A 13,412-nucleotide genomic window follows, 5' to 3' on the forward strand; every position below is an offset into this window, starting at 1 on the left:
AAAAGTCAGCGCCTGTGCACTTGAGATCAATGGAAACTAAATTCTTTATAATATCTGAGCAGAAATAGTAAAAGAATAAGCACAAATTTCCCAACCGAGATCTAGAGAGACCACTTTGGGGAATGTCATGCTATGTCTATATAAGTCTCGTCCCGCAAAGGACCAGAGTACTACTAATTTGCTTTTTTACTTTTTCATGGGAACATTTTTCTGTTAGAAACTTGGCTGGGATGATCAGCACATTTCACATAGCCCAGAAGAGTCATTGAATGGTTTTTTTCACCCACAGCTTGGGCTGCTTTTGATCTATGCAGCCACTGACATTTTGTGACCCCCTCCCCCATAATTTCCTGCAATTGTGAACTTTTAAATTGATACATATAAAAAATGCCTAAACCCCATAATTCTGCAAAACTCTGAAAATTTCAACAGATAAAAATAGAAAAAAATAATTTAAAATAAACATTGATATTATACATCAAAATTGTTTTAAAAAATCAAATTCTGCCAAGTCTCGCCCTAGCTCTGCTGTCCACTTCCCCATGCTGGCCAGCCACAAAATAAAAAACGTTTAAAATGAATCAGTGTTTCATTTCTTAGTAGCTTATTCCTGACAGCTATTTTCCTAAATGACCCATTGTTATTCTGGACAGCTGGTTAATTAGGGGAATAAATACAATGTTCACCCGGATGTCTCACTTATACTGGGATTTTTTATAAATCTGGGGCTTTATTATACTTGCTTGAAATATTTCCCACTGTTAAGAAATAAGAAATTTTGTCATGTAACCCTGTTGCTGACCTTCCAGAATGTAATAAAAGGTAAGTAAAATCTGAACAACAGGCAACTATTTGCCCTCTCCGGGTGTCCGATTCTGCCGTATAACTGTTGGGAATGAAAAATCACAGTATCTTGCAGCAATGGTCAACTAAAGATGATATCCAGCAATACACAGCCTTCTCTACTTCTACAGCCTCCTCCCCATAATAGAATTTAATGCCAAGATATTATCTTAGGGCCTGATTCTGCAACCCTTATTCATTGTCAAGTCCTATTATAAAGCCCTTGTATGAAATATAGGTTCAAACTCTGAGAAATGATTCTTTAAAAATGGTCAGACTCCATATTTAGTATCTCTCAATGACTAGTGAAAATGTGTTCTGTCTACAAGTAACCAGGTGCTCTGCAAACTCAGCATGAACTCTGAAAGTCAAGCTGGGCTCTTGCTGTTTCATGAATGATTGGCAACGAATATTGACAGTGAAAATTCAGATAACAGTTCTGTTGCTGATGCATGAATCAGAAAAAATCCAACTCAAAATGTACATGTTAAACTTATCCTGGAAATCAAATGACAAGCTGTTAGGTCACAGAACACAGGTGCTTCTTGCATAAAACCTTACTTAATAGGCAGCACACTAGTGTCTATATTAGCTGCAGTAATTACAGAATTGTTATTATATAAAACATTCTCTACATCATAGAGTCCCACGTGCGAACTGGCACAGAGGCCAATGGATGGGAAGATATGACTTGCTCACAGTCTTCAAGTATGTATATGAGAAAAAGATGTCTGATAGTAGAGGGCTCCTTAATTTAGGATTAAAAAATCATGAGACCTACAGCTTGGAATCTGAAGACGGACAAATTCAGAATAGAAATAAGGTGCATGTTTTTAGCAGTGAGGGTAGTTAACACTTGGAACAAATTACCTAGGGATGTGGTGAATTTTCCATTACTAAAATAAGATTGGATGTCTTTCTCAAAGAGATGCTACAGCTCAACCAGAAGTTATTAACTTGATGCAAAAATTGCTGGGAGAGGTCCTCTGGGCTTTCATACAGATCAGAGAAAATGATCTCAATAGTCCCTTCTGGCCTTGAAATGTAGGAATTTTCAGATGTGCATGTACTCTTACGTGAGTAAGGGTATAGCAGGAGTCCCTACTGAGGGACTAGTTTGTCTTTAAGGATTAGGGAACCCTTCACTTCATCTTTTGCTGGATAGTTTGTGACACTTTAACTGCACCCTGGACTTTAAAAGTAAGAGGTGGGAAGTGGTTTAGGGAAGCAGCCTCAGAGCACTCCTTGATGTCATTTCCACTCCTAGAGCCCTGGGCTGGAGCCTGCTGGAGGGGGAGGGCCCAGGCTATCATACGAGGCAGCTGCGAGCAGCTTTCCCTACCCCCTAGATAAGGGGAATAAGGACACTGGAAGCCCTGAGGTAAGAGTGTGAGGGACTACAGCCTCTCCAACAGATGCCTTGAGATCTGTGGGAGGGCCCCCAAGTTGCTGGGACATTTCCATGTTTGCAGAGCCAAGGCTTAATCACCTCTGAGGGCTCACTCATCCTTATCCTTATGGGGGAGATTGTGCATTAAGACAATTCATCATCGCCCTGCACATTGTGTAATCACATACACCCATGTACAAATCTTGGTGATCTGTGGATTCTGGGCAGCAGGAGGGGGTAGGATGCAATCTACACACACACACACACACACACTGATGGCATTTTCTTTCATTCACCTTTAGTCCCCTCCCTCACACATTTCCTGAATGCTTGTTCATGCCCTTTGCCCACACCTGCTTTTTATAGTCCAACGGATTTTGGCGGGCTTATTTGTGTCTGCTGAGAGAATTCTGAGGTGAGTACACAAATCTGCTGTGTGTGAATGTAATTTATAATCCAGATAAGTGATTTCTAAAATATGTTTCTTATATTTATGTAGATTTGGGATTTAAAAATGTTACTTCATGTTTCTGGAGCAACTGGAATGACTATGATTAAAGTTTAGATGCATTGTAGAGATGTTTTCATAACTGAAGCTATGAGAAAATTGCAATTCATTCATAAAACAGTGGTTTATAATCGGAAGGAGTTCTGTGCGAATACAGAGTTTGGACTAACCTTTATCTGTATTAATTGGATCATGCTGAGTGGGTAGATGAGAGAAATAGATACTAATCTCCTTGTCACATAATGTTTGATTTAGAGTTGTAATGCTAAGGGGAGGTAGGTACTTCACTATTTTATTTTATTTTATTTTTTTCAAGAGAGGAAAATTGTAACCAAAACCACTCTCCTTTTGCTATCGGAGCTTTAAGGCAGGAATCTGCTCTGAGGGAGCTGTGGAGATGGCAGAACTAGACGTATCTTTAGAGCTCTCAAATACACAAAGGACTTTATTCTTAACAATAAATTATCACATCGGAAAGTATATTTTGGTGTAAAATATACTAGGTATATGCATGTGCCTGGGATGGGCAGGCAGCTGGTGAAAAGAAGAGAAAGGGAATAAAAAAGGGCTTGTGAATTTTTCTTCTTGCCTTGTGTTTCACTGGAGGTGCTACAGAGGAGGAAATGCATATTTCACAGGATTAACAGCATTGCTCTGCTGGTAGTTGGCAGTTGCCTTTGGAACTTAAAGGGGGAAGGAATTGGGAAAACAAATGGGGGGGGGGAACCTTAACAGTTTTTTTGGGTCAGTTGGATTATAAAGTGTATAGAGGGAAGCTTTAAAAGAGACTGACCAGCTCTGATCTTCAATCTCCCCAATTTTTTTCCTACAGGAAATTTTGAACAAATACACTTCATTTGAAATGTTTTGATTTTTTTTTTATGGAAGAATTCAGAGTGAAATAAAATGAATTTGTTCAATTTAAATCTGTGGTTTCAGGCACCACAACATTCAATTTTTGCTTTTTCCTTTATTTTGAGTTCTGTTTTTCTCCCGCTTTCTGTCCGTTTTCTTTTGCAAAGTTACAGAGTTCAATAAAAAAGCAACACAGGAAAATATATAAACAAGCAAACAAACCCTAGACCTCGCTTAGTCAATCTATTTCATTCAGTGGCAAAAAAGAAGAAAAGAGAAAGAAAGTGGAAGAAATTGAACTCCAAATGTTTGATTTTTTTTTTTTAAACATGTTCTGGTTATTAAGAACTGGAAGATTTCAATTTGAAATGAAACAAAATATATATTATCCCTCAGGATTACATCATGGGGATTTTTTAAACAAATAGCCTTCACAACATTCAAGATTTTTAACCATAAAAAGGGGAAAGCTAGTGTCTAAAATTTATCCCCATGAGTCACCAATAAATCCTGACCACAAAACCAACTCTGTAATTAGGCACCTGTTCCTTGGTGCCTAATTACAGAGATTCTTCACATAGCTCACCTAGGCCTCTGTCATAAATATAAAAGGGAAGGGTAACACCTTTAAAATCCCTCCTGGCCAGAGGAAAAAACCCTTGCACCTGTAAAGGGTTAGGAAGCTAGGATAACCTCGCTGGCACCTGACCACAATGACCAGTGAGGAGACAAGATACTTTCAAAGCTGGAGGGAGGGAGAAACAAAGGGTCTGTCTGTCTGGGTGATGCTTTTGCTGGGGTCAGAACAGGAATGGAGTCTTAGAACTTAGTAAGTAATCTAGGTAGATATGCGTTAGATTCTGTTTTTAAATGGCTGAGAAATTAGACTGTGCTGAATAGAACGAATATTCTTGTCTTTGTGTCTTTCTTGTAACTTAAGGTTTTGCCTAGAGGGATTCTCTATGTTTTTAATCTAGTTACCCTGTAAGGTATTTACCATCCTGATTTTACAGAAGTGATTCTTTTGACCTTTTCTTCTATTAAAATTCTTCTTTTAAGAACCTGATTGCTTTTTCATTGTTCTTAAGATCCAAGGGTTTGGGTCTGTGGTCACCTATGCAAATTGGTGAGGATTTTTATCAAGCCTTCCCCAAGCAGCGGGGTGCAAGGTTTTGGTGAGGATTTTGGGGGGGAAAGATGTTCCCAAATAACGCTTTCCCAGTAAACCCAGTCAACCGTTTGGTGGTGGCAGTGGAAGTCCAAGGGCAAAGGGTAAAATAGTTTGTACCTTGGGAAAGTTTTAACCTAAGCTGGTAAAAGTAAGCTTAGGAAGCTTTCATGCAGGTCCCCACATCTGTACCCTAGAGTTCAGAGTGGGGAAGGAACCGTGGCAGCCTCTCCCATTGGCTTGTTTAAACAAGGAGCCACTTAGTACGCGGGCTTTTGGGAGTCTCAATCTAAGGCTCATCCCTCCCTCCATTTGTTGAATGGGGATCCTGGGTGCTAAACTCTGACTTTTGGATTACAGTTATGTTCCAGGAGACAGACAGACACACACACCCTCTTCCCCTATGAGAAAGTCATAGTCCCCTACACTGTCCCCAGAAATCACTTATTGCCCCTTCCTCAAAATCAGTTATTGCTCATTACCACCACACTCCAAAATCTCTTACTGCCCCCCACCCACAAAAATCAGCTCCTGCCCCTGCCACCCTAACACTGAGGCGGTTGCCCTGCCCTGTGTCTAACTCCCCTGGATAGTGCTGTCCCTGGAGTCAGGACCAGGGTGCATCTGGCTCTGGGTTGGGATCTCTGTGGGGGGCAGTGGGTCTGGATGCCTTCCCACATAGTGTCAGATGGAGGGGGTGCCTGCATGGTGTTGGGGGTCTGCATGGAATGAGTGTGGGGGCTGTAGCTGGGCAGGGGCTGCTGGGTAAGAACTGGTGCCTGTGGGACCTGGACCAGAGCGACGGGTGGAACCAGCCCAAAGACACGTGGGGATGGGTGGTTCCATGGCAGCTGGCAAATGGCAGTTGGTTGGAGGAGGGCCTGGTGCCTGAACCCGGCCCTGGGGGTGATGGGGAAGGGGCTTGTGTCTAATCCATGCTCTGGGGATGACAGGGGGAGGGGCTGGCAATTCTGCCTCACTGTGAGAGTGATGGGGGGGGAAGGGGCTGTTGTCTCAGTCCAGCGCCAGGGATGACAGGGGTGGGGCTGGTGTCTCAGCCCAGTCCTGAGGGTGCGGGGGGGGGGAGCTAGTGTTTCAGTCCAGCCCTTTTACTTTTCATTAATGTCAATATTGTGATCATTGCACAAACCAGCTTTGCTTATTTTGCGTAATTGGAAATAGGAAGATTGACTGTACCCACTCTGATAACACAATTTGCTACTATAGCACAGTGTGAAGGGGTAACATCCTACTGGATGTGACGTGACATATACTGTAGCATGTTCTTGTCATGGTCAGTGTATTATCTCTGCTGTCTTAGGCAAATTAGAATTTTGTTAACCAAGGCTTCTCTACACAAATTCCTCTTGTAGTCTCAGATGAATCACGTGTTAAATTCCTGTTCTAGCAGTGTTGCACTTTGTATAAGGAAGTAATTAATATTTGCGTTTGTTATGTTTGTGAAGTGTTTGGCGTGAAAAATACTGCAGTAGCCCTACATAAATTGTTACTACATGGCCTGATTCTTGAAGGCTCACTCATAGGGACTTTGAGTACTTCTACAATACTCCCTCTTTAAATACAGTCTTATACAAGCTGCATGACTGTCATCTGAGTAGCAACTGAGTCAGTATTTCGGGCGGGGGGGGTGAGGAGCAAATTTACAAGACAATATAAGCTGAGTTTGAAGTTGAATTTTTTCCTTTTAAATGATTTTTTTGTGTTTGTGAAAAGTTCTCATTTGAGCTTAGGCGCTGACTCCCTGGGTGCTCCAGGGCTCAAGCACCCACGGAAAAAAGATAAGGGGTGCTCAGCACCCAAGGACCATGGCCCTGCCTGCACTCTGCCCCAAGGCCCTGTTCCCACTGGGCCTCTTCCTCCATGGCCCCACCAGTGCTGCGCCTCTTTCTGCTCCTGCACTACCTCTTCTCCCGAGGCTCCCACCGCTCACTCCTTTCCGCCCCTCCTCCATCACTCACCCTTAAGGCAGAAGGAGGCAGAAAGGAGCAAGTGGGAGGTGCTCGGGGGAGGGGGTGGAGAGGAGTGAGTGGTGATGGGGGCGTTGGTGTAGGGGGCATGGTAGGGACAGAAAAAAGTGGAGTGAGAACAGGGCCACTGGGGAAAAGACTGAGTGGGAGCGGGCCCTCGAGGCAGAGCACCCACCAGCAAAACCAAAAATCAGTGCCTGTGCATTTGAGATCAATGGAGAATAAATTCCTTTATAATATCTGTAGAAAAATAGTAAAAGTAAAAGCACAAATTCCCCAACCGAGATCTAGAGAGATCACTTTGGGGAATGTTATGTCATGTTTATATAAGCCCCGTCCCGTAAAGGACCAGATTATTACTAATTTGCTTTTTTACTTTTTCATGGGAACATTTTTCTATTAGAAACTTGGCTCGGACATTCAGCATAGCCCAGAAGAGTCATTGAATGGTGCTGAATTTATGTCACACACAGCTTGGGCTGCTTTTGATCCATGCAACCACTGACAGGTGAAAGTGTCCCGGGTTAACTAAATATCTTTTCTTCCCTCAATCTGCTTCCACAAAAGTAATTTTTGCTTAGTGTTTCATGGTTCAGGAAAGTAGAAGTGACCATGTAAAATTAATGCAGTTTTGTATAGAGCTGGCCAAAAACTCAAAATTTCCATTCCATTGTAAATTCCGAAATTTTGAAAGTTTTAATTTTGATCTGGAAACATAACTGGAAAGCTTGAAATTTCTCACAAAAAAGAAATTATGAAAAACATTTTTTTAAAAAAATCAAATGGTTTTGATTCAATTTTCCCAGTATGAAATAGAGTAGCTGACTGCTCTTAACTCCTGAAGTCTCCCTGGGCTGCATAGGGAGTCCCCCAACATTTGGGGAGTTCCCTGATGCAGAGCAGGGAACCTGCAAATCCTGAGAAACCTGGGTTCCAGGCCTTGGTGCCATCTATATGGCAGTGCCACCCTAGAACCATGGATCCTGGAATCCCAGACTCTCCTGAAACCAGTGAGGTGTGCTGTTTCCGTGAAATATTTTGGTATTGACAAATCAACATTTTCTGATGCAGCCCCATTGTAGAAGAATTCCTGACCAGCTCTAGTTGTGTGTAAACCTCATGCTACAGTTTGTGATGTTTTCTATTTCCATTGGCAGAGAGTTGGATGGATGATATTGCAATCACTTCACAATGACTGCATGGATCAGATCAATCGCCATCCCATTTCTATATATCATCGGCAAATGGCTTTGGGGTAAGAAATCATTTTTCCTAACTACTGATCAGGAAATAAATACTGCCTGTGTAAACCCTGTGTATGGAAACCATGATGTAATCTGAAGAGGGAAACCCAAACCAAATGTGGGAGCTCTAATGGCATTGAGCTGGGATTAACATCATTGTGTGCTGGAGCCTGTCTACCTCCCTGGTTGTTTTTACATGCTCTCAGGTGTATGTAAAGTCTTAGTGACCCTGCCTCAGTAAGCAGGGGGAGTAACCATACATTGTCTCTGGCTGAACACAATGCTAAAATTTTCATTATTCACCCTCCTCAACTTATGGAAAAGTACAGAGAGCCATGATTAGGATGAAAGCACAGTGACACTGATGCTTAGATAGGACATTTACCCTGTCCAGGTGTATTGTTTGGAGAAGTCTAAAATAACAGAATGATTGTTAGTATTCCAAAGTGACAGAAACATTGTTTACACACACACGCTTTTCACACAATGGTGGCCAGGTACAATTGCTTTTTCTGCACTCAGGGACTTCTCCCTCCTACTTCTTACAGAGACACAAGCCACCCAAAAGGGTTGGGCAGAAAGCAGGACAATAACTAGGCTTAGATTTTTATCAGTAAATGTTGATTTCTCTGTATGCACACAAGCTGACGAAAAATATTTCTATCGCTGAGAAATATTCAGAGATACAAAGTAAGAAATTGGAGTTTGATTTCAGGCTAAACTTTTGATATATTCTGTTGACAATTGTATTTTAATGCTTATAAGCTTTAACTTTTGGAATCCCAGAATCTACTGTCATTAAATAATAATCTGGCCTGACCCCATTGTGTGCCCCTCCATAATTTCCTGCAACTGTGAAAATTTAAATTGATACAAATACAAAAATTCTTAACCTGTAAACTCTTAAAATTTCAATAGGAAAAAAGTAATTAAAAATAAACATTGATATTATCCATAAAAACTATTTTAAAAAATTGAATTCTGCCAAGTCTAACCCTAGCTCTGCTGTCCACCTCCCCATGCTGGCCAGCCACTGAGAGGAGAACACACTGTAACATCTTTAATGATGGCACAGGCTCCTGCTCTGCCTGGAGCTTCAGGAGGGACTATGCATCCTGCACCTACCCCTCAGAAGTTCAGTTTGCACCACCTCGTGCTCAAATCTGTGCATAGCTGAGCTATCGGTGAGGATCTCAAATACTCTTCCCATTCTGAAGGGGGATAATTAGGTTAGATGGGGTTCGTTTCTACCATGAAACATAACACTGCTGTTGTGTCTCAGTAATTGCATCTAGGGTTTTCTTTTATTTTTTGTTCTCTTAACACCAATATCAAGCTTTTGAAAAAAATCAATGATCATGATTTATTTTCTTTCTTGCAGATGGTTTTACTGTCACTGTACATGTTGATCCTGCAATTGCCTTAGTTGGGCAAGGTGTGAAGTTGTCCTGCCAGCCCGTAGGCCACAACCCCACTAACTTTCAAGTGCATTGGTATAAATGGGAAAGGAGCAAAAATATGACGTTATATTTTTACAATAGCACAGAAAATGAGCTGGGCCAGGCTGGGGACCTGCACAGGAGTGACACTCCCAGGGGACGATATGAGAACGGGGTCGTTACGGTGAAGCTCTTTCCAGTGCAAGTAGAAGATAGTGGGCAGTATGTGTGTGTGGTGACAAATGATGGTGTCTATCAAGAAGCTATCGCCCAGGTGACTGTTGCAGGTAAGCATGGATATTTTCATACAGAAATGTCGCTGGCAGTGGACAATGCTGCACTTTTCACAGTGGCACTGATTCTCCATTGCATTCCACTGTGTGTGGCCAGCTGTATTTCCATTCAATCCTTTCCTCCCAATAGGAAGGGTTCAACGGCTGGCAAGGGAAGGAGAAACAGCATCTGTTGTAGATGAACATCCACGTGTGTGCAATGCTATGGGAGGTGGGCAGAGGAAGTGCAGGACTGGGAGTCAGGGAAGCTTCAGCAGTTTGGTGTCCATCTCACATAGTATATGCAAATTATACCCAGTGTATGCATACAACATGAACACATCATGTACATTTTTCTCTGTCTTTTTGCTAGTGGCATGTGCAATTCTCATCCACCTGCATTGTGTGTGCTGCTGATGCACAACAGCAATAAAATGAATAAAGCGCAGGGGCAAAGCTGGGCCATTACCTCCCATCACACACACACACACACATGCATCCAGGCAGTACATTAGAGTCTGGTGGAACTGTGAGGTCGCTGTCCACCTGTGGTTTGTACACACTGCCCCTGGTTCTCAGTTACGCTAAGGCCCTTTTACGTGGAAATGAACCGCTGACCTTACCCCTTGTACAGAGAAGGTTCTCCTTGGCCAGTATAGTGCTGATGTATGGGTTCTATAGTGGCCTTGCTTCCGTATGTGGTGTAAGGGGCATGTCAGGATTGTGGGAGAGAGGGAGCAGGCTAAGGGCTGGTAGGGGTATGGCTGGAGCACACTGTGCTTTGGCTATGCTCTGCTTCCCAGGGCTCAAAGGGGACCATGAGAAGCAAAATCAAAGTTAGAATAGCCCTAAGGCTGCTCTGACTTACAATGGGCCCTAGCGGGGCCCCTGAATGAGCTCAAAATATGGAGAGCATAGATAAAGACAAAGATAGATCTCCCCTTTTCTGAAAATACTGTATTCTTACTGACCTGCTACCATTCCAAAAGTGAAGCTGTCACATACATATGATGTAGTCATGTCTACATACAGTTTGGGATCAGCTTGTGAAGTGTTTGGTGATCTCTTGAGGTAGAAATCTCTCTGTATGAATTTAAGATAATTGGAAATGCAAAATTATAGTTCAGTGTAGATTCAGTAGGACATGGTGACTGTAATGATAGTGATGATCATTCATCATTAGCACTCTTTGTTTGGTTTGTTAGCTAATTCTTCAGTCGGTTTAACATTTTCTGAAATTGGTTTTTACTCTAGGTTTTGGATCTGCACCTCGACTAACTATAGACCATCAGCAGAATAATTCCGTCACTCTGAGGTGTACGTCCCAAGGCTGGTACCCACAACCTGAAGTATGCTGGACTGACAGCACAGGCCAAAATATAACTGCTATGGCTGAAACAAGAATCCAAAAAGATGTGAGAGATCTGTATCAAATCCACAGTACACTCAGGGTAGCAGATATTGCTTCTGACACCATCTTATGCACGATAAGAAATCCCTTGCTGAAGAGGCACCACAAAAAAGTTATTGCAATTTCAGGTAAGAGATGTAGTACTGTCAAAGCAAATATTCCTGCTGTTCCTTATGAAATTGGGCTAAACGCATCTGCCTTGTGGCCAACCATGTCATTCAAGACTTGCCTACGTGGAGACCAACACACATTATTGGGGTGTGATTTCTAAAGTGCATTAATGGGTTGCACATTCATTAGTCCATGTAGACACCCAGCTGCTGCTCACTAAAGTTTCCCTGGTGTGCTTTACCATGTTATTGTTTGAAACAGTAATATGGTAAATCACACTAGGGAACTTTTAGTGTGCATCATCAAGGTCTACACAGACCAATTAATGCACAACACATTGGTGCACTTTATTAATCATACTTCCTTAGTGCCCATTACCCCCATTGCGTAGCCAAGCCTTTGGTGTACAACTCAGCATTTCTTTTCAAATACTATCCTTGAAATCACCAAAGATGTAAAAGATAGTAGAGCTCTGATTCTCTTTTTCATTTATCTCTGTGTATATTAGGAGTGACCTCCTGAAGCTAATGAAGTTACACTATTGTAAAAACTGTATAAATAAGAGGAGAATTAGGGCTGTCCTCTTTTTCACTCTCTCTCTTACACATTAATATGAGGCATTATGTGCTGTTGGTGCAAATATAACCCCCTGAACATTTTTCAGGTTTCTTTGATGTGGAGGCAGAACATGATATCATTACCACTGTAACTGGGGAAAATGCCATTCTTCCCTGCCGGCTGATTACGAAACATCTGCCCCCTAGCATGGAGTTGCAATGGAAGAAAGTTGGGCCTGGAAAGGATAAGATCATCTATTTCTATCTCTATGATGAAAGCAGCACCCTGGTTGATTCTTATCCACAGAGTGACAAATGCCCAATGAGCTATTTATCTCCAAATGGAGACAATAGCAGAGAATGGCTCAGGAAGGAATATGAAAAAAAGGCAGAAGTTTTTAAAGGAAAAGAGTTTGGGAAAGGAAATATTTCTCTGAAACTGAACAATATTCAGGTGGAAGATGAAGGGAAATATGTATGCTCTGCCTCAGCCAACTTGTTTCACAGAGAGATCATCATTGAAGTCTTGGTTATAGGTAAGAAAAGCCTAGAATTGGAGAAAGCAAATAGAATAACAGAGTTCTGCTACATCTCCCCAAGAGCCAGCACGGGTTTGTCCCTTCTCTACAGCACATTTTCTATTGCTTTGTCTATTATTGTTTTAAAACTCCTAAATAATGGAGTTTCCACTTCTTCCATTGGGAAGCTAATACATGGTCTAATGCATCTCACTGTGAGATCAGGTTCCTGATTTCAGAAGTGATTTCAGACTGTCTGCTGTTAGAAGAGGTACGAATAATAATCACTCAACCCTTTACTTTCCTTTAAAATGCCAATTCTTTCCAAAATTTAAAGGGATGTTAGAGTGCAATTTAAACTACTTTTTAATAAGCCTTTTTGAAGCAGAATAATAATAATAAGCCATAACAACATACAATCAAAGAAATGTAGGGCTGGAAGGGACCTCCAGAAGTTATTATGAGTTGTTATGGCAAAAATTTGTTTACAACAGAGAACAGATGTTTTTCGTTCCACACTTAGGTTGAAAAATTACATTTTTATTCCATAAGGATAAAATTTTCAAAAGTGGCGTAAAGATTTAGGATCTTGAGTCCCATTTTCAAAAGTTACTTAGTTGTTGTCTACACAGAGGCACTCTGGAAAATTAATCCCAATTAACTAAAATTTGAATGTAAAGTTGTCAGGTTTCCTTCCCCACTCTGAACTCTAGGGTACAGATGTGGGGACCAGCATGAAAGACCCCTTAAGCTTATTTTTACCAGCTTAAGTTAAAAACTTTTTTTTTTCCCCAAGGCACAAATTCCACCTTATCCTTGAACAGTATGCTGCCACCACCAAGTGATTTAACAAACAATCAGGGAATGGACCACTTGGAGTTCCTATTTCCCCAAATATCCCCCCAAGCCCTTACACCCCCTTTCCTGGTATAATTATTCTGTAACCCTAGGGTAATATATTGACATACAGCAGGTTATGGTCATTTTACTGCAAATAGTGTCCTGTGGCAATTCCACACACTTTCTTTCTTTTCCTGCCATCTTATCAATATAACCTATTTATCTATAAGCAGAAGGTGGTAATTGCATCCCTTTCTTCCTGCACAAA

The 13,412-nt window shown here is 41.6% G+C and overlaps 1 protein-coding gene across 1 annotated transcript in view; it reads left to right on the plus strand.

Annotated features, from left to right (window-relative positions):
* Positions 1–2,086: 2,086 nt before the first annotated feature.
* The window catches only part of LOC119847427 (butyrophilin-like protein 2), a 37,468-nt gene continuing 26,142 nt past the window's right edge, over positions 2,087–13,412 (plus strand). Inside the window, exons 1-6 of the mRNA XM_043501676.1 lie at positions 2,087–2,224; positions 2,536–2,648; positions 7,910–8,007; positions 9,378–9,722; positions 10,962–11,246; positions 11,894–12,322. Of these exons, the coding sequence (XP_043357611.1) occupies positions 7,944–8,007; positions 9,378–9,722; positions 10,962–11,246; positions 11,894–12,322 (1,123 nt within the window). The 5' untranslated portion in view covers positions 2,087–2,224; positions 2,536–2,648; positions 7,910–7,943. The remainder of the gene's footprint in view (positions 2,225–2,535; positions 2,649–7,909; positions 8,008–9,377; positions 9,723–10,961; positions 11,247–11,893; positions 12,323–13,412) is intronic.

This window comes from Dermochelys coriacea, chromosome 23 (genome assembly GCF_009764565.3).
Source record: "Dermochelys coriacea isolate rDerCor1 chromosome 23, rDerCor1.pri.v4, whole genome shotgun sequence".
In the NCBI taxonomy this organism is placed as follows: Eukaryota; Metazoa; Chordata; order Testudines; family Dermochelyidae; genus Dermochelys; species Dermochelys coriacea.